This window comes from Curcuma longa, chromosome 21 (genome assembly GCF_044706935.1).
Source record: "Curcuma longa cultivar G26 ecotype Majalengka, Jawa Barat chromosome 21, ITB_CL_G26_1.1, whole genome shotgun sequence".
NCBI classification, from domain to species: Eukaryota; Viridiplantae; Streptophyta; class Magnoliopsida; order Zingiberales; family Zingiberaceae; genus Curcuma; species Curcuma longa.
This window is the reverse complement of record NC_133881.1, coordinates 8,230,743-8,253,919: the sequence shown is the minus strand read 5'-3', so window position 1 is coordinate 8,253,919 and position 23,177 is coordinate 8,230,743. Positions and strand designations below refer to the sequence as shown.

The window sequence follows — 23,177 nt, the reverse complement described above, 5'->3', positions numbered from 1 at the left end:
GATACAAGTACACCGACACAAGAATTTAAATTAGATTGAGCTTTTACATAACAGATAGATGTGCAACAGTAAATGTATTAAGTCATCTAGTTGAGATTAATAACTAAATTATGCTTAGACAATAAGTAGATGGCTGAAAATAACAGGTGAAAACAACTAATGGAACTTAATGTGATATCTGAAAGGCTGCTTAGCTACTGGCAACTTATGATGCAAACTTTTTTCTGTTGAGGTTCTAGTCCAGGAAAGATCATCACGCTATTCTTTAAAGATCATCTTCGCTATCAATCTGGTTTTTCATCAAAGTAAACAGGTAAATCAAATTTTACCGAAACAAGTACCTGATTTAATGCTGAAGCAAAACGAATGGAGAAATCATCATGCTCTGCACGAATAGTACCAATGTGGTTCACAATCAAATAACGCCTCTGGTAAGTGGTCTAGTCAAGGCAACATGTATATCTCAGGTGGACTTCAACAAAATTTAACATAAATTCCAAGTTATAACATTATTATAAAATTTTAAGGAGTCGCTAATCATAAACAATATGGACATTGTCTCTGAAAAACAAGGACTGGAAGTCAGTCGTAAACCTCAAAATGGAAAAAGAAGAAATTTTGAACAGGAGTTAATTCATTAACACACTATCCTGAATCAGTCAAATCATACGCCTCTTGTGAACGTGCACCATCCTCTTGAGAGAGTCACCAAATGAAAGTAAGCATGAGCTTATGAGCTTACATGTTGGTTAACATTGCCTCTTGAAATAAAACAATTTTATATGTCAATAGTACAGTAAAAAATGTCCTGATGTCTATTACAAATTGTGGACTAAAAACTTGTATTAAAAATACCAAATTCATCGTGGACATGAACGGATCTAAAACACACAATATACATGTCAATTGCTTGATCCTGTCAAGAATTAGACACATGTATCGGGTCAAACAGGGACCTAGTTTATATTACTAACATTTTATGATGGGCTTTTATGGTTATATCTAAACCTTTTGGATAATTCCTGTTCCATATTGAAATTTTTTTCTCTTCCTCTCTCTCCCACGCGCAAACCCGCCCCTGCCACTTGTGCTCACCCTTGCCACGCACGCACCTCCATGCGTCGCCCATCACCTCTCCCCTCTTCTCTATTTCTTCCCTTCTTTTCCTTCATTGTTGGATTTAATTTCTTAAAGTGGGCTTAATTGTAATTTGTATATGCGGATATGAACCGAATCCATTTAAGTGATCTAACTAAGTAATTTGTTTGATCCTCTGAAATAAAATATCATGATTTACTACTGTAGTATACCATTTGGTGTTTGTAAATATGATATAGATACCTTTTAGAATCATAAGGTTAGGATCATAATTTGTTTTTGCAGTTTAGCATAAAGTATTTGCAAATATGATCAGACCCTTTTAGGTCATTCAGGACCAATTGAAAATTGACATGTACTGATTACATTTCATGTAATTTTCATACTACATATCCACATCTAGATCTATGTCATTAATGACATTGGTATTGTGATTACTGTTAGGGCTTGTTACAAACATATATAGTAGTTATGACCTCTTTAGTCCTATACCAATGAAGTTAATGGACCAGGTTGTTTACAGGGGTATTTTGTACCCATAGAGTTTGATATCAACTAAAGTTATAATCGTATATCATATACACATTACATATAACCCAAGTGGGAGATTGTTGGATTTAATTTCTTAATTGTAATTTGTATATGTGGATACGAACCGAACACATTTAAGTGATCTAACTAAGATTTATCGGGTTTTGGATTATTGGATGTGGATTAAATATGTAGAATCCGTTAGTCCGTTCTGATATTATTGGATATGGATTAAATATGTTGAATCCATTAGTCCGTTCCGATATTATCGGATAGGGATTAAATATATAGAATAGGTCAATCTGTTCCGTTATTATCTATGGGTTGATAACGGATTGGATAACTATATATAGGGTTTGGTCCCGAGGGTTTAGGACAATTGACATCTCGCCTTCGTTTCCCATTGACGAAGGAGTTACGACACTGTCATCCAAATTCCCTTGGAAGATCACCCTCTTGCTTCCACTTCATCTTCTTCCACAAGGATCGAGCAGTCAACGTTGCAAGACAAAGACAATGGCTCAATCAAGTTCTTTGTCGTTATTTTTTCGTGTTTAATATGTTAAACCATGATTTGTTGAAACTAAATCCTTGTTTATTTGTATTTCCTATTATTGAAGTTTTTATCCGATTTGTAGAGCTTATACGGTTTAGGATTTACAAATTCTTTCATTCTTCTCTTCACAACCGCAGCAGCTCCCCCTCTTCTCCTTCTCCGGCAGCCAACAGCAGCTAGGGGGCTGCCTTTGTTTTCCCAGCCAACAGCCTCTCCATCTCCCTCTCTTTCTCTTCTCCCTTGTTCCCCGCTGTACTTGCTTCGTAGCAGCACCACCAGAGCTCGTCGGAGCTCGCCAGAGCTAGCTGAAGCCGCCAACGAAGAGGGGAAAGGGAACCCTACCTGCTGCCCTCTCCCAGCAACAAGAACAGCAAGCTGCTGCCCTCTTTGCCAGCCGATCACAGCAGCCACCTTGCTGTTTTTTTCAACAACCGCGGCATCCTTTGGTTTTCCCTCTCCTTGCTCTCCTCACATCTTGGCATCATCCGTCGGAGAGTCATCCAAAGCCATCCACAAAGAGGGAAAAGTTCTTTCCCTCGTCACTGTTTCCTGTGCTCTTTTCCAGGGAAAAGTTCTTTCCCTCGTCACCGTTTCCTGTGCTCTTTTCCAGCCGCAAAAGGTATATTGTATTTGTATTTTAATCGATTTCTATTTAAGATGGGTAAATAAGTAGCGTGTAGTAGCGGTCTCATTTAGGAATGAGAAATGGTATGAGGTAGCGAGATCAAAATGATCCATCGACTTTGAGTAGTAGATAATGTTTAGATTTCATATTATTACTCTGATTGGGTATCATTTTTGGGTAGTTGGAAGTATTTTCATATAATCCTTGTATATACGGGTTCAAGCGAAGCACGGTGATCTGCCAACACTCGAAGTTTTGTTGTAGATAAAAATGGGTAACTTCTATCCTTTTGACTCATTATACATTCATTCTGCATGAATAACTAAATAAATTAGAATATGTGTATGCTTGTATTACTGTTTTCAAAAAGGGGATATGATATTTAAAATAGTAATAATTAAATCATTAGAGAGTAAATAATTAATGTTATTTCATATCTATATATGAGTTTTAGTAGCCGTGGATTTTTAATAAATTAGGGTTTTAATAAATAATTTAGATTAATAATTTTAATCAACTCCTAGATAATTTAAATAGACTTAATTAAAATCTAATAAAATTATCCCATTAATTTTATATATATATATATATATATTTATTTATTTATTTATTTATTTTTTTTAAAATATTTAAATTAAATTTTTTATGTTTAGTTAATATATTTTATATTTAAAAAATATCGAAATCATATTAGCATGGCAAGATATAGTACCAAAATTATATCGTTCTGATTCATGACCGAAATCTAGACATGGCTCGAGATTTTAAACCATGGTTGAATCCAACCACAAAGGAAGTGTCGCTACCCAACACCATATCCCAAGTCTTTCCGCCTTAATCAACACCTTTTTCTTATCTTTTGTTGTGGCCAATGGTTTCATGGAGAGAGGATGTATGATGTTTGGGAACAACAAAAGGACTTCTCAACCTCTGTTTTGAGTAAGCAACTTGTTATCAAAATAACTTAAGAAATCATATTCATTAAGAGATACAAGCCCCTCTTTATATAGGAGGTTTATGGACCTATTCTAGGAGATTTATTCTAATAAATATAACCAACTTCTAATAAATATAACCAACACATCTCATTTAGCTGAAAGTCCTTTTGTAAAGTTGAAGATTGATGGAAACCTGAGGCCATTAAGGGGGACCTAGAGGAGGAGATCTAATTTTTAGGTCTCCTATGTTTTGTGGCAGCATGTTCAAGTAGAAATAGGTCATTCCTGAAAGAGATCAACTTCCTTTTCTGTTGGTAGCAAGCATACTTGAATTATAGGGGCAACCTTTAAACACAGGGTCACTTTCAAATTAAACATTTGGATATCATGCATCACAGGTCAGAATATCACTAACTAAAGAAGAAGAAAAAAATCATAAGCCGTCAAAGGATATTCTTGCAGCTCACGAGGGGTAATTTCATGGGGTCCTGGAAGAGTGAGAAGACGATTTTGACTTGAAAAATTTTGAAAATACATTGACAATTCCTTCATGATAGCAGCTGGTGAAAGGTGAAGATCCGGAAATGCTGGAATAACAGGATCATTCTGTCAAATAAGATCATACAAATTGATGAAACAATGAACACAAGAATTGACTAGAATAACCACTAGCATTAGAGAATTGTGAAACAGCGATTGATACCTTGAAGATGTTAAGAAGCCGATTTATCTTTATCCTCTTATACATCGACTCACTCTCTTTATCAGATGAGGATGCTAAGACCACAAGCACTGGCAAAATACGAAGTAGCGTATGGCGCTCTGGATATAGGAGCGTGAAGTCTAGTTCCAATGACTCAACACAAAATACAATGAGTACCTGTAGAATATCTTCTACACTACTCAAGTCAAGGATGTCAACAGGCCGGACAGAAAATAACCAAAATATGATAAAGAAGTCATTCACCTAACCAACCAAAAGTATTTATAAGGGATAGGGAACATAAGCATTTTATACTATTGAAGTAAATGGTTCAAGATATATGCAATTCACAACAAAGAGCACTAGATAATCTGTTAGAAGCATCATAATTGTCATCATTGAGCTCTATATGGCTATTATTATTCAACTTAATTAAATTTCACTAGTCTCCCTCTAGTCATATGACCTTCACTCTAAAATATTTAACTCTTCTAATTATAAATTTTTTAAGATTTCAACATTTCCATATATCTCAACCCATTCTCTCTTTTTATCATGGTATTGGAGCTACTCAATCATTTTCTAACAGTTCAAAACTCCGGCAAATAAAGTATGGCATTGGCAAAGGTTGATCTGATCTTCCACAAGACATTATTACAAAAAGATCAAAAAAAAGGTTAAATAAAAAAAATCAAAGAAATAACCTAGAAATGTGATATCAATAGAAAATAGATGAAAAAAAAAGTTTAATGGAAAATAGATGAGACTGATTGAGAGATTTGGGTGAATTAGGTCGATTGAAATAATTTGAGGATTTAACAAAAGTTTTGTCAATCCGAACTTAAATCTTGGTAAAGACACAATAGCATGAGAGTCCTTTTCACTCTCTTGAATTCCAACTTAAAATTTTTAAGTTCACTGCAACATGAAATTGTCACGAGATAGATCATAATGGGCTTTAAGTTAGAAGTTAGTGTTTAATCATATGTTCATCAAGTGTATGAGATGGTGATCAAGCTTGGATGAACTTCATGGATCAAGTGTAGAGGCGCGAGCTCGTAGATGCTCATCAAGTTTGAGGATGGGCCCATGACCCATGGTAGATTGCTATAATTTTGGGTTTATTTTGAGTAAAATTGATTGTAATAATAGAATTTTGCATCTATAAAGAATTTGTTATCTAGGGAGTTTCAGCTTAGATCCTATATGATATTTAAAAGGTTGCTTCAAGGTTTGAGATTGACGCTAAGCTTTTGGACAGTGAACCAAACTAAGACAAACCTAAATACACCTAGGGCTGCAGGTAAGCTGACTAAAAATTGAGGTTTAGACAATCAAACTTCTGTTCTGGAAATTTGGGTTGACTGAAAATCAATATTAGTCGATCAAACATACTGCTTTTAAAATGTTGAGTCTCTAACGATCATATTACAAATATTGGTCAACCCACAAGTAAGTTTTTCATAGACCAAAGGGATTGGAAATGATCATCAAGGCTTCATTTATAAGTTGTTTTAGTGGATTTATTTTCTAAACATCCTCCATCTCACCAATGAGCTTGGAAATATAAGTTTTAGGTCGGATTCAACAAAATTGTTTTGATGTATTTAGTAAAGGGTTTAAGTTATGTTTTATCATATATTTCAAATGTGTGCATAAGTGTCCAAGGACTTGGCTAAGTGCAGATGGAGCTCAAATTTTGTGGCTCGATGTGGTCAAGATGTTGTGATGGTTGACTTGTTAAAGTTAAGTTGGACGGATGTTTTGTGCTTGATGGCTTAAAGGTGTGTGACAACATGGATTCAGAAGTGATTGAAGAAGGATGGCTTAGAGCATTTAAGGGATCAAATTCCTAGTAAGGTGGACTCTACGATGAGAATCATGAGGTGGTTGCTGTTTACAAGGTAGACTCGAAGGTGATCAGAGAAGGATGACTTGAAGCGTTGAAGGAATCGAAAATTCTTAGCAAGATAAACTCTACAGTAGCCCGACAAGAGATGGACTTCATGAGTGAACAAAGAATGATGGCACATTGGAGTAAGCTTAGAGGACTTGGTTAATTTGAGAAATTGAAGGTCTGATGAGAGGTGAACTCGAGGGCACTAAAGGGCATCAACAAGGTTGAGCACTTAGACGCAATGTGAGCTGTGAAAGATTACAAGTGATGTAATCATAGATTTTTCACTTTGGGGCAACATTATAGGAGATGGGGTAGCTAGTTAAGGGTTTAAACTACCTAGTGCCGTGTAGGGAGCTTTCGGCAAAGATACAAAAGTCTTGAGTCATATTTTGTGGCTAAGCCCAATCTTGTGGCTTTTCTTAGGCTTATGAGGTATAAGCTTTTCTTAGGCTCAATCTTGTAGTTTTCAACAGCTCAAGCGGCAATGGTTCAAAGAACAAAATGTGTTTCTGTCACACTTTAGTCAACTGGAGTCATGATTAGTTAACCAGAAGGAATATCCAGTTGACTACCCAGAAAATCACCCAACCGCTACAATTGTTGAACCAATCAACTAGAGCTTTTCCGGTCAACTAGAGGTGCTCAAAATAGAAGTGTTGGAGCATGTTCTAAATAAACATTGGAGGTTGTTTGCCTTAGTATGGGTGCAAGAAAACATGTCTAATCTTGTTGCAACCAAATGCTCGAGTTGAACAACACTCCAAGGGCTTACAATTTGAAGAGAACTTTCTCTACAAGCTCTTGATAATTCTTTTTCCTTTTTACATTGTCATTTTATATCAACAGAAGAAATACAATGACGAGTTATCGAGAGTGTACAAGCCTTTCTCCTCCTCTAGGAGTAATTTATAGTGGATTTACGAGAATGATACCTGACCAATCAATAAGCTATAGACTACAGTAAGGCTTCGATCATAGTATGTCTTATTTTACTTATTTCATTTGTGTATACAATCTTGACAAAATCAACTAAACTACACACAAGCACTCTACTGTTATCTCGCTGTTAATGTTGTGATTATTGCTTATGTATTTTTGCTGCATTATTTATCACATGAATGATTATAGCACATTGTATCTAACATTGTGTTTGAACTTTATTGTTTGCAAGAATCAAAAGAAGTTGAATGTTGTCTATTCACCCTTCCAGCTTGTCCAGGTCGATCCTAACACTAGCGTCCCAACTTTCTCTAAATCAAATGAAAGAAATTACTATTGAGTAAAGGATATTCAATAAAGTGATTTAGATTTCATCTCAGTCCTATAAAAGAAAATTGGAATAATATTCTAATTTTATTGAATGATATCATTAGTAAAATACTGTCAAATTTTATAGTACAAATATGATCTAATATATACTACAAGTTGATTTTATTATCTAGTATAATACTTTTTTTGTTATTTATTGTTTAACTTTTAATAGATATGCAATTATTTTTAATAAGCTAACACATGCATTGATACAGTATGAACCATTACCTACTACCTACTAGTTCTAAAATATAATTTTGTCAATTAATAACAAAAATATGATATTGTTAAATAGATAATGATTATGAGTCATTATTAATATTGTTATAAAATATATTACTTAGTTCCAATATTTATTATTTATAATCATCAATTATGATATTTGATGAAAGATAATGATCATCTATAATATCATCGAACACAATTTGTTATGAACCTATTTTTTTACTTTTTTATTAATAATTCTGATTTAACGAATCCTATCTATCTGATAGGATTCAAGAAAAGTGACTATTACCTAAAGATTGAAATCTCGTGTCGTATCGTCCGATACGCATGAAAAATTTCGTTCCGCCGCGGCACTGACACCGGCACAACGCCGGCACAAGAATTCCGGTCGGAGAACGCCTCTGGAGGCATCGCGAGGCCTCTGCGACGCCGCCAGAGGCCCCACCCGGGGCCGGCGACGCCACCGGAGGCGCCGCCCGAGGCCGGCGATGCCGCCAGGGTTCGGCGACGCTCCGCACGGGCCGCGCACACCAATCGCACGGCGCGCGATTTTTCTTTTATTTTTGTTTTTAAAACTTAGGATTTTAATTAGGTTTTAATAATCAATTCCTAGCTATAGTTCAAAGTTATAATTCGAGATAATTTAAATAGGCTTTATTAAAACCTATAAAATTATCAAAAAAAATTTTATTTTTTATTTTTAAATATTTAGATTAAATTTTTTATTTTAATTAATATATTTTATATTTTAAAAATACCGAAACTATACCAGCACGGTATGATACGGTACCGAAACTGTATCGTTCCGGTCCAAGAGTGAAACTCCAGTATGGTTCGATATTTTAAACCTTGCTATTACCCACAACTGATTGAAGATGAATGTTGGAGCTTCTCCAACAAAGTTATATTCTGTGTTACGTTACTCAGTAGTCCTAGGCAGAACTACTCAGTAGTCCTAGGCAGAAGAAATGTCAACTCATGAGACACTGACAATATCAAATGTTAAAATATCAACAACATAGATTGAGACATTGACACATCTTATTCCTGACAGTGGTATTGCTATGGCATGGCTAGTGGTAGTTTCCACAATGTAGTAATAAAAGATTCAAGACTTGCAACCTCTTTTGGTGCAATGGAGAAGCCCTTGCAATACAGAGAAGTAGCAATACATTGTCATGATAATCGTGGTGCTCCGCAAAAACAGAGAAGCAGCAGCAGGTTGTCACAATCAACTTCTTCAAAAGGTCTACCACTCAGTGATGGTATAGTAGTGGCAATTATAGCTCGCATGTGAAGGCACTCATATTAGAAGTGCTCGTGGAGAAAAGAAAAGGGGTCGAGCAAGACCTACGGCTCAAGCAAGTAGATAATTAATATCAATTGTATTTACATTTAGACCTTAGGTCTATAACAGTCATTATTTGTAGAAACTTTACTACATAATCCAAGGCCAACAAGATCTTCAAGATTAAGATAGCTCTTAGTGAACCATCTTCCTCTTTGTTACCTCATATGAGAAGAGTTATGATGCAATTCTTTTTGGTTGGATCTGGATTAAAGGAGGGTATGAAAATGATCAATGTTAGAGATAGAGGAAAAGCAACCAACAAGAAATGGGAGAGTTTCATGAGTGTTTGGTGTTGATGAGGACCAACATGAATACGAAAGAAGAAAACAATGGTCCCTTACGTAATGATGTTCTCAGTTTCCAGAATCCTATTTAATGGCGTCGTGGCAACCACAGCACCATGATGATGGCTTGGGTCGTGGTGGAGAACAATAGGCATGTCATTCATATGGGAGAAGAGTGAGATGCGGCAGTGGCTAGTGACCAAGACCTACAATTTGAAGCCCCTTACCTTTGCAGCCATGGTTAGTTGCATTGTCGTCATGAGCAGGATGCAATAGTGCAGACCAAATAGTGAAGGAAGAAGAAGAGATTTGGGACACACAAACCAATAGTGAAATAAAGAAAGTGGAAAAAGCATGCCATTCATAGAGCGGAAGAAGGTGCTTGACAAGGGAGAAAATCAGTGCTAATTATAAGAGAGAGGGTGAGGAGAGGTTTAGCATCATATTAAATTTATTGCCTCCTCATAAAGGAATTGTTGAAGAAAACCATATAAGGATTACTTTGATACCAAATCAAGAATAAAATATTATGTTATATTAATCAGAAGAGAACTATTGTGGAAAACACATAGCACTCAGGCATATAATGACAAAATACATCATGCATGATTAAACACGACAAATATAATTAATAACCCTAACCAGACAAACTAGGTGCACTTTAAGACTGTTAAAAGAACAAAAACTACTAAAACTTCAACATGCATTTTCAAAGTTGGATACGTGTTTGTTCGGAACATCTCAGCATGCAGGTTCAATAGAATAGCCCATCTTGTACTCAGGAAAATCTGGAAATAGAACAGCATAATAAATTATTTTAATGTTGATAAATCTAAGGATACATAACAAATATCTAATTCAAGAGGAAGGTTCTGCAAAACAGTTTACTGCAAATGAATGGTTATTCTAAGAATTATTAGGCCATATCATGTTCTAAACTGGTGAAATTAATAAAAATGAGCAATCATAGACCTGGAGATCATCTAGTTCCTCTCTCATAGAATCAGTATCTTGCCACTGGATGCTTACTTGAGTAAATGTTCTGCCAAATTTGAATAAATATAGAAAGTTACTTCTACATTCTTAGTATAAATCTGAAAACAAAAGAAGAATCTGAGAACTGTATTTAGGCCAACAATAAGGGTAGGTGTCTGATGTATGTTACCCTCAGCATCTAAGTGTACATAGATTCCATAAAACTGGTCTAGTCAAGCCAACCCATATCTAGAAGTTTGTTGTATCAATCTGGAGTCTACTCAATTCACATCACCCACACGCTTATTAATTAGATATCTGCGCAATTTGATCAAATACAAAATGCAACTAGCTTCTACTTAATAATTCTTCTATAACTGAATTTTTATCCAAAAGAACTTTTAACTACTACAGATGAGGGAGCTCAATTCTTGTTGCTGGAATTCTGTCAAGCATATGAGCTGCAAAACCACTATAATGTAACTGGACTGCAGCCTGAATCCAACCATCAGTGCAATGTCTATGTAGTGTAGTGTAGCCACATAAGATGCTTTTTAAGAAATGTAATTAACATATCATGCAAGAGGATTGGCAAAACCACTCAGATTCAAGAAGTTTAAAAGGTTGTCTGGCTTGCAGCAATTTTCGTGACTATCATAAATAATATGGTGCATATGCCGGAAGATTAAGTTGGCATTGCTAAAACTTGATCCTTCAGCTATTGTGAACAGGATGTTCTATTAAAAACTATAACAAGGAAGAAGTTGAGCAACTCATCACATACCTCTTGTACCATGAGAAATCATTGGGAATGCTAGCTTTTGCATTCTTAAGATGATCAAGCTGCACTAAAACATCAAGCAACTTCAATATAGACCTGAAATAGAAAAATCCTCAAATGAAATGAATTTCTAGACACTTTAAGAGCAACATCACCTACCACCACTAGCAGCAAACCAGCTTTAAACAAAACATCAAGAGGTAGCTTCCAGACTGATCAGTGAATAGAAATAGGAAACAAAAAGAAGGGACTAAATCAACCTAAAGAAGAAAATATTAGTCGACCAACAGTATTCTGTTAGTCAAACAAATACTTGTTTATAATTAAAGATGATTATAGACATCTATCAATGGGTAAAAATTGTTAAGTTTCATCCCTAAGACAGTCCACTTATCTTTATCTGCATATATTTTGTATTTAGTCTCAACTTACATTTACCTCCTTAAGTTTGGTATATTTACGAGTAAACCCTAAGTCCATTTATAATTAGGTCATTAACACTTCCCTCAAACTAATTCAAAAATTTTGTAAAATCTCCTTGATACAAATGTACTCAATTCTAAGACCTCTCCAAGACTTAGCCCAGTAAATCAGTTAACTCATCACAAACTAATTAAAGAAGAGACATTTGGCTGCACCTCTATAATAACATAACAACTAACCTCTGTATCTCTATATGTTTTATCGTTTTGTGAAATACTAGAGTGGAAGCAATATGCATGGCAGCCTTATTAATTTATTATCACAATATAGCTTTGTTAGCTCAGTAAAAGCATTACCCAACTTAGTATCAACAGTAAGTCAGATAATCTCACATGTGGCTAGAATTATAATCTGTATTCTGTTTCTGCACTAACCTAGCTATTATAATCGATTTCTTGCTCTTTCAAGATACCATATTGTCTCCTAAAAGATGTAATAGTCAAATGTAGATTCACAGCCCATGAGAGAGCCTACACAATTAGCATTTGTGTTTCTACAAAATGATGTACTTAGGAGTGAGCAAAAGTTCAGTTAAATCGAACAAACAGCCCAAACCGATCAAATTTAAAAATTCGGTTTGGTTATTTCGAAATTTCAGTTTTTTTCTAAAAAATCGATTATATCGGTTAATTCGGTTCAGTTTTGTTTTTAAAATCCATTATTCGGTTAATCCGAATAAATCAAAATAAAAAATTAATCGGTAAATTCCTAAATAAGTGAACCTATAAATCCTACCTAATCGGTAAATATCCCATAATACTTTAAAAAATCGGTTAATTCGATTTTCGACCGAATTAACCGGCATTTTATTGGTTCGGTTTGTTCGGTTTTTATTTGAAAATTCGGTCGGTTTGATTTATTCGGTTTTGGTTAATTTTATTCAGTTTGATTTTAACTGAATGCTCAATCCTAATGATACTACAGTTACAATGAAAAAGACTTTCCTAGAGCATTCTAAATGTTTCATAAAATTCTTAGGGTTACAATCATGACATTGAGACTTAAAGAATTAATTAATCACACTTACAACTTGTTGAGATGTTAGACTATAAGGTGGTTCAACTTTTCAACAACTCTCCTATATTTCCCTAGAACAAATAAGAACTTCCCTGGTCTTGCGTCAACCTAAAGGGTCAAAGTTCTCTTGATGCTCAATGATTCTTTAGTGGTGCTTGAGTCTAATTGCTTATTGCTGCTACTGAATTTATAGAACACTATCTTGAATGTCGGTCTTCCAGAAAGTGCACTACATGGTTTTTCATCCTCTAGCTCAACCACTTCTACTCTTTATGGACACTAGTCGTAGTACTCATGGGGACCATGGACGAAAATGAACATGGATAAGGTTAGTGCAAAATTATCCATCTTCCACATACTCAATATAGTTGAACCAATTATTCACCCGATCATCTTGGGAAACTATGGTAATCCTTTAATTGATCAAGCTACTACTATAAAGAATCATCTCAGACTACCCAACTGCTACTATTTAGAAGAGGATAGATGAGGCTTCTTCCCCTTGCAGGCTTACCTAAAAGGCATTGGAGGAAGATGAAAAGCATCAGTTAAGTGCTAATAGAGGAGGAAGATGTGAACGTAGAGGAAGATTGTGGAATTAGAACAAGATGAGGACTGGTCTCAAAGTGAATGAGCATGGCATTGGTAGAAGATGAGCATAAAACCGAAGGAAGACAAGCTGACAAGGCATTGGTCTCAATGCAAAACTGGAGGAAGTCTACCTGAGAATTCAGTGGTTTGAAACATTCTGCGTGCAAAATCAGTAGGGGAACAATTTGTTTCAGTCGTCTCAACTGATATGATATAATATTTTAAACTTTAAAACCTATTTTATGCCCATAATTTATCATCACATATACCTCTTGTTTCAATTGACTATCACCCAATATTCGTACTTGTGGTAAAGTTTTGGTTCATGCTCCTTGTTCCATCATGCTTGATAATCTTCTTTATCTTCCACAGTTTACTTTCCAACAGCAAATTTATCAAATCCTTTAAATACTTCTTAGCATCCTTTTCTACTCGTTCTCTCTTTTAAGATTTATCATACAAAAGCTTCTTAGGGGGCCATTATAAGCTTATATAGCAAGGGATTCCATGGCATCTGCTTATGATTGCATATGGATAATGCATGCTAATCAATTCTTAGCATGTTCAATTTCAAGTCATACTAAAGTTAATATTAATCAAACCTATTTTGTCAAAAAAACAAACAAGAAGCAAGTCATATGCATCTATTATGTCAATAGGTAATTTTTTTGTCATATAGGTGTTTCTTGATTCATGATGCAAATTATTTATTTGAAGCTAAAACTAATGTTTTGTGTTTTGATAATTCCTAGACTACATACAATTATGACACAAGTTTTTATGAGTCTTATGTTATAGTCATCAAACAACCTAGGTTGCAATGATTCACCATTTCATAAGCTTAGTCAGTGTCTTAGGTTTCCATTTACACCCACATATCGTGGGATGCATCTGTATAATTTTCTCTCATAAGCCATAGCAAATACAATTAGCTCATTTGATCAAAAAAGTTCAATTAATCTTAGAGAATCCAAGATTAAAGGTACAGTGTGATTTTTATTATATTAAATGAGATTTACTGAATATTAAAAGGCATGCATTTTTTATTTAAAAAAATTAAAGCGTCAAAAAGGATATTCGATAAATGTTGAATGATATTTCTTTCTTACTTTTGTGGCAAGGTACATTTGCTTGCACTTCCACTCTGAAACTCAGGAAGTATAAGGCTCCATTGTAATTATTGAAGAAGCTATCTGGCTTGTTAAAAAATATTAAATACTCAGACATTTGATTTGCATAAGTCTATCTTCATCTTCTGATGGCAAACCTCCAACTGATCATAACATGGATGGATTGATGGATACACTAGGGAAAGGACGCAAGTTATGCTTTAGTTAGATCATGTTTCATATTCAGGAAGTAATAAATATTACATTCATCTCTTTCCTAAATACTTAATTTAGGATATTAAGGCAGCCTAATCAAAACTTAGGGTGATAGCTAAATATTGCATTGTTCTCTTTCGTAAAAACATAACTGATGATATTGAGGCAGCCAAATCAAAACTTAAGGTGATATCAGAGCCAAAGTCATGAGTTGGAAAACCCACATTTTCTCTTGATATATTCTAATTAAGCCCTTTGTACAACTATTCTAACAATATTTTATTTATTTTGAAGAAGTACGGATTGGATGTGTTGACTAATATGTTTTAGTGCATGTGTTAGCAATTTTTTATAATTTTTAAATATTTTTTAAATTGATAACAGATGCCCTAGCATATTGTATATATGTTGTGCAATGGATCCACTACATAATACCTGCACTCTTTTGGAAACCTTAATTTAAAATTTTAAAGCATTATAATTATAAACATTTCAAAAGGAAAACATTCCAAAAGATTAGCAACAGGCATCATGAATGCAACACAATACATAAAGGAATAAACTAGTATTGCCAAAACTTAAAACGAAAAGATGATAAATGCATTAAAATATTGAACATTTAAAGAATGAAAATGAAATGACAAAGTTTGATGTTAGACAGCAAACCAAAAATGAGTTACTGTAGGTCCATTCATCAGTCTTTCAGGTCTGGCAAACCGCTGCATGTCAGCTGCTAGCTAGACAAAAAAATTAAAAAAGAAAAAATTAGCAATGCAAGGGGTTTAATTGCCCTGAACCAAATAAACAAGTTTAAATAACTGTTAAGCGCCCCACTCGGAAATTAATTCTATTTCCCATTCATTTCTCGAAAACACAATGCAAGAGACTATTTTCTTATAAAAAAATGGATCTGTTCACATGGAGTTAGGGCATCAGCATAGACATGAGGAATGGGAATGGATACGAAGCAAATAAAGGAAAAATAAGAAATCCAGAAAGGTGATAAATTTGTTTTAATATATATGCATTTAACCCATAGATGGAGACATTTAAATGGAGCACCAAAATCAAACCCTCTAATCACATAAAAAATAAAGATAAATTGATGAAGCACAGTGATAACCATATAATACAAAGAAGAAAATCTTACACAGAAAATATCAAACAGAAATTTTATTAACCAAAAACCAACCAATACATAGATATACAACACTTTTATAAACTCAATAACAATTAAACTAGGAAAGAAATACCACTAATTGGAAAATAAAATAACTATAATTACACTACCATCAAATTGAAAAATATCAAACTTTCAACACCTAGAATATCAAACTGCCACATTACTTCTTCCTTAAAAACATTCTCTAAAAATAGAAGATCTTGTCAAAATTAGCCTTTGGTCAAATCTAAAGCCTTAAAGATCTTGATTTCCTTGTTTGATCATTTTCCACCACTAAGGAGAACATGACACAGAGTAAACTGTCGACATCTTTTCTTAGCTCATCCTTTCCAAGCACAGACACCAATTACTTCACTAACTCTATTCGACAATGTTTCCCTGTTATCTTTCTACATTGAACCACTCTTTCAATGAGTAAGAAATTGATCGACTTTGCAGAAGAAATTGATTGATTTCTTCTTTTTTGTTGATCGACTTTGTTCTTCTATGCTTTAACTTTATGTCCAACCCTTTTGGTTGCCCCTTCCAATAAGAAGAAAAACACTTAATTTATCATAGGCAAGGATTATGACCGCGTCAACATAATAGCGAATGTGAAAATAGGAAGATTGAGGATGAATTCACATAAACACGACCTCACAAGTCATTATACGAGAACGAAGGCTCAAATTCCTCCTAGAAAATTAGCATATCATCAAGTTTCAAAATTAAGCTAGCAGTTAAATAAGTTGCAAAGTTAAATAAACAAGCATAACAATCAATTTTTACCATAATGCAATTAGATAAATTAAATGTGAAAGCTACTAAATTAGATGATATAAGACAATTTGAATTAATAAATGCAAAATAATATATTATACAAAGTACTTTATGATAATCATCAATTAATACAATTTCATTCCTACAACAGAAATCTCAATATGATAGGAACCTGCATCCTATCATATAGGAAATAAAGAAAATGATGGAAGAAAAGGGATGTGATGATCACTTCAAGGGGATTAGCCACCAATAACCAAAGTAAATTTATTACTTAATGGGATCACTACATTACTTATCCAAAAGATTACATAACGACTCTATATATAACCCTATAATAATACCAAAACAATATAAAAATTATTGATAAATCTAATAACCTATTCAAAGGATAAATATTAATAAATCTAATGACTATATCTAAATTAATAAAAATCTAATAGCCTACTCTAAAGGATAATATTTTGAAAGGGTTATTTGAATAAGTCTATCTGAGGATCATATCATTCCACCATCCTTCAAAACAACCTTGTACTCATGGTTGATCTTTTTCTTCTTCTTTTTCTTTCTATGATTTACATTAAATAGCTTCTTATTATGTACCAATTGAAATCTTTTTTTGACGAAGACAAATGACCTTTTATGATTCTTTCTTAAATCTTAAAATTTCCTTTAGGTCTTCATATAAAATTCATGAGCATGTCAATGTTTTCTTTTCCTTCACTTAGCCTTGTGTCGGATCTTGACTCCATGATTTGTCAAATGTTGTTGGAGATGGCAATTTATTTTTTTTTATTCACTTGAATGATGGAAGTAGAGATTGGTACAGATGCACTGACTTCAATTATGGGTGTCGCAAAGTAAGCTCCTCATGTAAATTGTCTCTGTAACTATTTTGTAGTTGTTCAGTGAATCCCTTCACCTTTATTATTTGTGGAGATTGTAATCCTTCTAAGGCATGAATTGATTTTGTCATAATAGCATCTTGTATTTCATGGACACCTTGTATTTCTTCTTCATTGATATCAGCTTCTCCCTTTGAATCTTCTATTGATTCATCCATCAATATTCTCTTTTGCGGACATTGATGATTTCGATGCCACTTACTATTTCTTTGCGCTTCCTCATTGATTTTCTCTTCTTGCAATCGTGCAAAGGACAATGCAGCGTTTACAATGCAAGAATAGTATGTTTTCACCTCTTTTTGGATATTAAGATGAAGTCCTTCTATAAAAGTATTTAATAATTTTCACTCTGACCAATCATGAATTTAGTTAAAGAGTCGAACATAGTGACTATGATATTCTACTACCATTGTGATATGTTGAATTTTAGATAACTTCTCATCTGCATTATCATACTCTTGAAATGTGAAACGAGAGAGAAGACTATATACAAACTCCTCCCATGTTGCAGATCCATGACATGACATAAATAATTGATACCATCAGAGAGCCTCTCCATCCAGATGTAAAGAAGCTATCTCTACCTTCAAATCATTTGATATGTCATGTAGGATAAAATATCTTTCTGCTTTAGAAATAAATCCAATAGGATCTCTACTTCACCAACAAAGAAATTCATCTTCATAGGATCTTCAATTTGTCATAATATGAAATTAACCTTGCTCTGATACCAAGTTGATAGGAACTCGCGTCCTATCTCATAGGGAAATAAAGAAAAGGATGGAAGAAAGGGGACGAGATGATCACTTCGAGGAGATCGACCTCTAATAACCAAAGTAAATTGATTACTTAATGAAATCACTTCATTACTTGTCCAAAAGATTACATAATGATTCTATATATAATCCTACAATAATACCAATTCAATATAAAAATTATTGATAAATCAAACCTATTCAAAGGATAAATATTAATAAATCTAATGACCTTATTTAAATTACTAACAAATCTACTAGCATATTCAAAAGGATAATATTTCTTATTTGAATAAGTCTATTTAGGGATCGTATCATAATATAATTGCAGTAGTAAAAAAAAAGAAATAACAAGCTTTCAAGTCACAAATAATTATAAGAGGATGTACACTAATTAAAGTTGCCTAGCATTCTTATTTCATAATGGTTGCTATGTTCAACTTATTCTTTTCTTAAATAATTGCATTTTATCATTATTTTTTTGCTTTTTAATCTATGCTTGCTTTAATCTATGCTTGCTTTTTAATCACATCCAACGCATCGTGGGACCCACACGACTTGTCCGAACGCATTACGGCTCGTCAACACCTGAAGCGTGCTTGTGCCGATGCCGATCCGCTAGAGGAATGAAATGTTTCATCTGTTTCATCCGAATAGGCTTGAGATTTCAATTCATGCCTCCCATTTCAAGCGGCACAGGTTGGCACCCTAATCCATGATTTTAAGTAGTACCCCTAATCCATGATTTTAATTAGTGGGACTGGTTGGTTCATAACATTACCATGTCTAGACCATTTTGTGCAATGCCCTCAATGTGTGAACAAGTTCAAACCAACCTTGTTTGTTTTAATTTTTAACCATCTTCTCACATGCATGCAAGTTCCTTTTTAACAATAGCTTTTTCTCGAGTTTGAATTTTTTTTTGTCCTCACTCTATCATTCTCCATGCTACCTGTTCATTTATCCTTTGGCCAAAAGAAGGGCTTTGCACAAATTCTGTTAAATATCATTTTTTATAAAAACAATTCTAAAAATAATAATAATAAATGACCAAGTAAAATATTAATTTTTAAGTTTTCAACAAAAAAAATATGGGAAGTAGAAAAATAAATCAAACTGAGTCATTGTAAAAAAAAATGAAATTTGGATGTCAAGTTGAAGTTGGATCCGGTTTGGATAAAAACCATTAGATAGTCGCAGAGATTAGGATTACATGGGTTCAAACTGAGGTCGATTTGAAGTTGTTTTGGCCAATTTATGACCAAAACATTTAAATTGGTTAAACCGGTTCAATATGTTTAAAATGAATTAAGGAATTTTTGAGAAATCCTCCTCTCTCTCCTCTTTTTCTCTTTTCTTCCTTGTTTTCTTTCCACCACCATGCCTGCCACCTCCTTCCCCTTCTTGACCACGTGCTGGCCTTCCTTCCCAACACCTCATCCTCTTTCTCCTTCTTCCTCCCCATTTCCTCTTCTTCCAGCACCCAAACTGCAGCTTCTTCTTCCACTTCTCTGGCAACCCAGAAATAGCAAGCTTCTCCCTGTTTTCCAGCTTCCTGTTTTTCTTTTCAGCAAGAAACCAGCGTCATAGCATCTTCTCAGCTGCTCTTCCAACCACCATCTAGAGCTGCAACCTTCCTCTTCTCTTCCTCTTCCTCTTCCTCTTTTCCAGAAATTCCAGCCAACAGCAACAGCCGGCCATTTTCCAGCAACAAACTGGCAACCCTACTTTCTGTTTTTCCAGCAACAAGGCCAGTATTCCAGAACCACCAGATTTAGCCACTGTCCTCTTCTAGCATCAGTAATTCTTCTCCTCTCTTTCCTCTGTTTTTCCAGAAACCAGCAGCCTCTTCTTCTTCCAGCCAATAGCAGTAGCTCTTCTTCTTCCCAGCAGCCTGCCTCTTCTTCCAGTCAACAGCAGCAAATGTTGTTGCTGCTGTTCATCATAGCACAGTAAGTGCACTGCTATCCCTCGCCGCCGCTGTTCATTGCCGGAGTAGAGGAAAAGCCACAGCCGGCTATTTGGCTTCCTCATTTTCTGAACCTTTCAGTAGCCTTATTCTATGATGTTGTTCGTAAGACAACCAATTCAAGGTAAGGATTAGTAAATAATTATTTGTTAATATCAAGAAATAGTTAATTAATTTGGGCTGATTATGATTCATTGTATAAGTCTGATTGGTTCAAGCGTTTCACATCATCGGAACGCCCCCGTTGTCTCATCAGCCGAAGGAAAGTTGCTAGGAATTTTATTTTATTAGATTTCTATTTAGGTTGGGTTATCTAGTTTAGAATAGAAAATAAATAAATTTGTTAAATTCATGCACATCTTAGAATTACTTATAGATCTTGACCTGATTTCTAGTTTGATTTTTGTTTTGTAGTATTTTCGTTTTTGGTTTCATCTACTATTTTATCAGTACAGTTTTCATTGTATTCGTAGAAAATAATATCTAAATAAATAAATAAAATATGTTGAATTTGTTAGTTATCTTGTTTATATTTCTCTTAATTCTCTTTTATTATAATGTCGCAGAGTGAGGTACCTCCTAGTGAGTGGGAATTACTACCCCAGGACGTGACAACCTCCCTTCCAATGCCCTCAATAATGGTTTCAATCACCCCTACCTTCTGCAAAAAGCAATATTATCCTCTTCTATTTTGTCATTAATCCTTACTATGGTGGATAACACTATCTAACAATATATTTTACTACATGTGATGATAGACTAATAGAGTATTTACCACAATTGAATTAATTTTTGTAATATATACTTCACATTTAATAATGTTCATACAACACCAAGTGATGCAAATTTGGAATAAAATATCATTTTTAATTTTGTTTGGAGTTATTTGGTAGTTTTCCAAATTACGATAAAAAATTTTTAGATATTTTTCTAGTTTGGTAGGATTTCATATTTCCAAATCATAATCAACTTATTTCATAAGTTGTTGAATCCTTTTAGCTAAGTGGGTGTTTCTTACCAATTTGTTTAAATGTATTTTTCAAGTTTAGTCATAAATTGTTGAATCCAACTAGGTAAGTGGTTGTTTCTTACCAATTTATTTAAATTTATTTTTCAAATTTAGTTGGGTAGGAACCTTAAAAAAAGCCCTCAAGTCCCCATTATAATTTATCTTTGAATCATTTCTTACACATCGGAAGGCACATTCAAAGAACAAGATGAAAGGCACATTCAAAGAACAAGATGATAAATACTTTATGATACATGAAGGACAAGACTTAGAAGACGCTATTATTATTCCTTACACATTAAAAAGAAATATCTAATAAAGGATGCCCACAACTCACCTAGAATCAAGTTCATCTTGGTAGGGGAGAACGATACAATCTTGGAATAAAATATCATTTTAAATTTTTTAGAGGTATTTAGTAGCCTCCAAATTAGGAGAAAGAATTCTTACATATTTGGATAATTTTTCTAGTTTGGTAAGATTTTATATTTTCAAATCATCAACACTTCATTGTCTAAGTTGTTGAGTAATTTTAGATAAGTGGATATTTCTTATCCGTTTGATTTTATTTTTCAATTTCAGATAGATTTGAGCCTTTAAAAAGGCCTCCACTCCCTCTTGAAATTTATCTTTGAATCAATAATATTTTCTCTCAATAAATTTCATTGTGGAAGACAACTGCTTCATTTTCATCTCTTTCTTCCACAGCCTGGAGCTGCATCACCTGTTGCACTGAGCTTCCACACAAGCATGATAAGGACATGCAGGTGACTACAAAGACATTACTGTTATCGAGATAGGCAAGCTGAACTTGAAGACTGATGAATTGCACACTTAGATAATTAAAATGGTTTACTCTGGAAAAGAAGACGTATGTGATGAGCATGAAAATAGAGAGGAAATACTTTGGTAGCAGCAGATGCTTGCCATCTCTGAATTTCACGAAGGCGGCTCATCTCCAAGTCAAGAACCTGATAAGTCTCGAGATATAAATCCGCTTGATTGTGCTTCATAGAGTCAGGCAGCTGCACAGACCACACTTTTTACTTTGGGAAAAATACTAATGTTGATACTGAAACACAAAAATTCAGTATGGGTTATAGATGAGACAGGAGATGTCCCATTTTAAACAAGCGGGAAAAGTATCAAAAATTCCAAACAGAAAACTGATGTCATATTTGTATATATAATTGATTATGTGATGGCAAATCAGAGAATTTCAAGTAAAATCTAATCTCATAATTCAGCATATCAAATATCAAGATCAGCATAAAGTGAAAATAGAACAATTTGCATTGTTAAATCCCATTTTTTATGTTGACTAGCAAAATCTTTTTCCTGCAATCGAGTTTTGTCAAAACTTGTATCCTTTTCAACTTCCTTTGATTTCTTTCAATCCCTCTTTATTGTCTTGAAAGAAAAAAATAGAAGTCCAAACCATTGTTTTGTATTTGTTCAATTTGTTTAATCATAAGATTTGTGCATTCAAACATGCTCTTTATTTATTCAGTCTAGCTATAACATGTGTCTTCAAACATGTCCATAACATCTCCATTTCACAACTAATTATCTATCAGCACCAGACCAAATAATAGTTCACGTATGATCACATCACTTTATCTCATTACTCATATATTTGATCATTATGGACTACACTACATGATCTTTTTGTACATGATTTCATAATCACCCAATACTGATATATACCTTGTTTTCTTAAACTAGCTAGTTAGATATAACTATACTACCAAAGTATTTCCAAATATCCTAGTTTTATAACTAGCAGATGTATTTTACATCAAACTTGTAGACCATTACATCGGTAGACTTGATCCTTGAGATCACAAACAGACACTTCCGTGGTGTGTAATTATTTATTCTCATATTTATACAAACACTT

The 23,177-nt window shown here is 33.9% G+C and overlaps 1 protein-coding gene across 1 annotated transcript in view; it reads right to left on the bottom strand.

Annotated features, from left to right (window-relative positions):
- The window catches only part of LOC141815415 (protein PIR), a 112,717-nt gene that overhangs the window by 73,425 nt on the left and 16,115 nt on the right, over nt 1-23,177 (bottom strand). Inside the window, exons 5-12 of the mRNA XM_074703366.1 lie at nt 22,183-22,302; nt 15,364-15,434; nt 11,285-11,377; nt 10,498-10,567; nt 10,249-10,313; nt 4,452-4,647; nt 4,203-4,354; nt 342-435 (exon numbers count right to left, since the gene is read on the bottom strand). Of these exons, the coding sequence (XP_074559467.1) occupies nt 342-435; nt 4,203-4,354; nt 4,452-4,647; nt 10,249-10,313; nt 10,498-10,567; nt 11,285-11,377; nt 15,364-15,434; nt 22,183-22,302 (861 nt within the window). The remainder of the gene's footprint in view (nt 1-341; nt 436-4,202; nt 4,355-4,451; nt 4,648-10,248; nt 10,314-10,497; nt 10,568-11,284; nt 11,378-15,363; nt 15,435-22,182; nt 22,303-23,177) is intronic.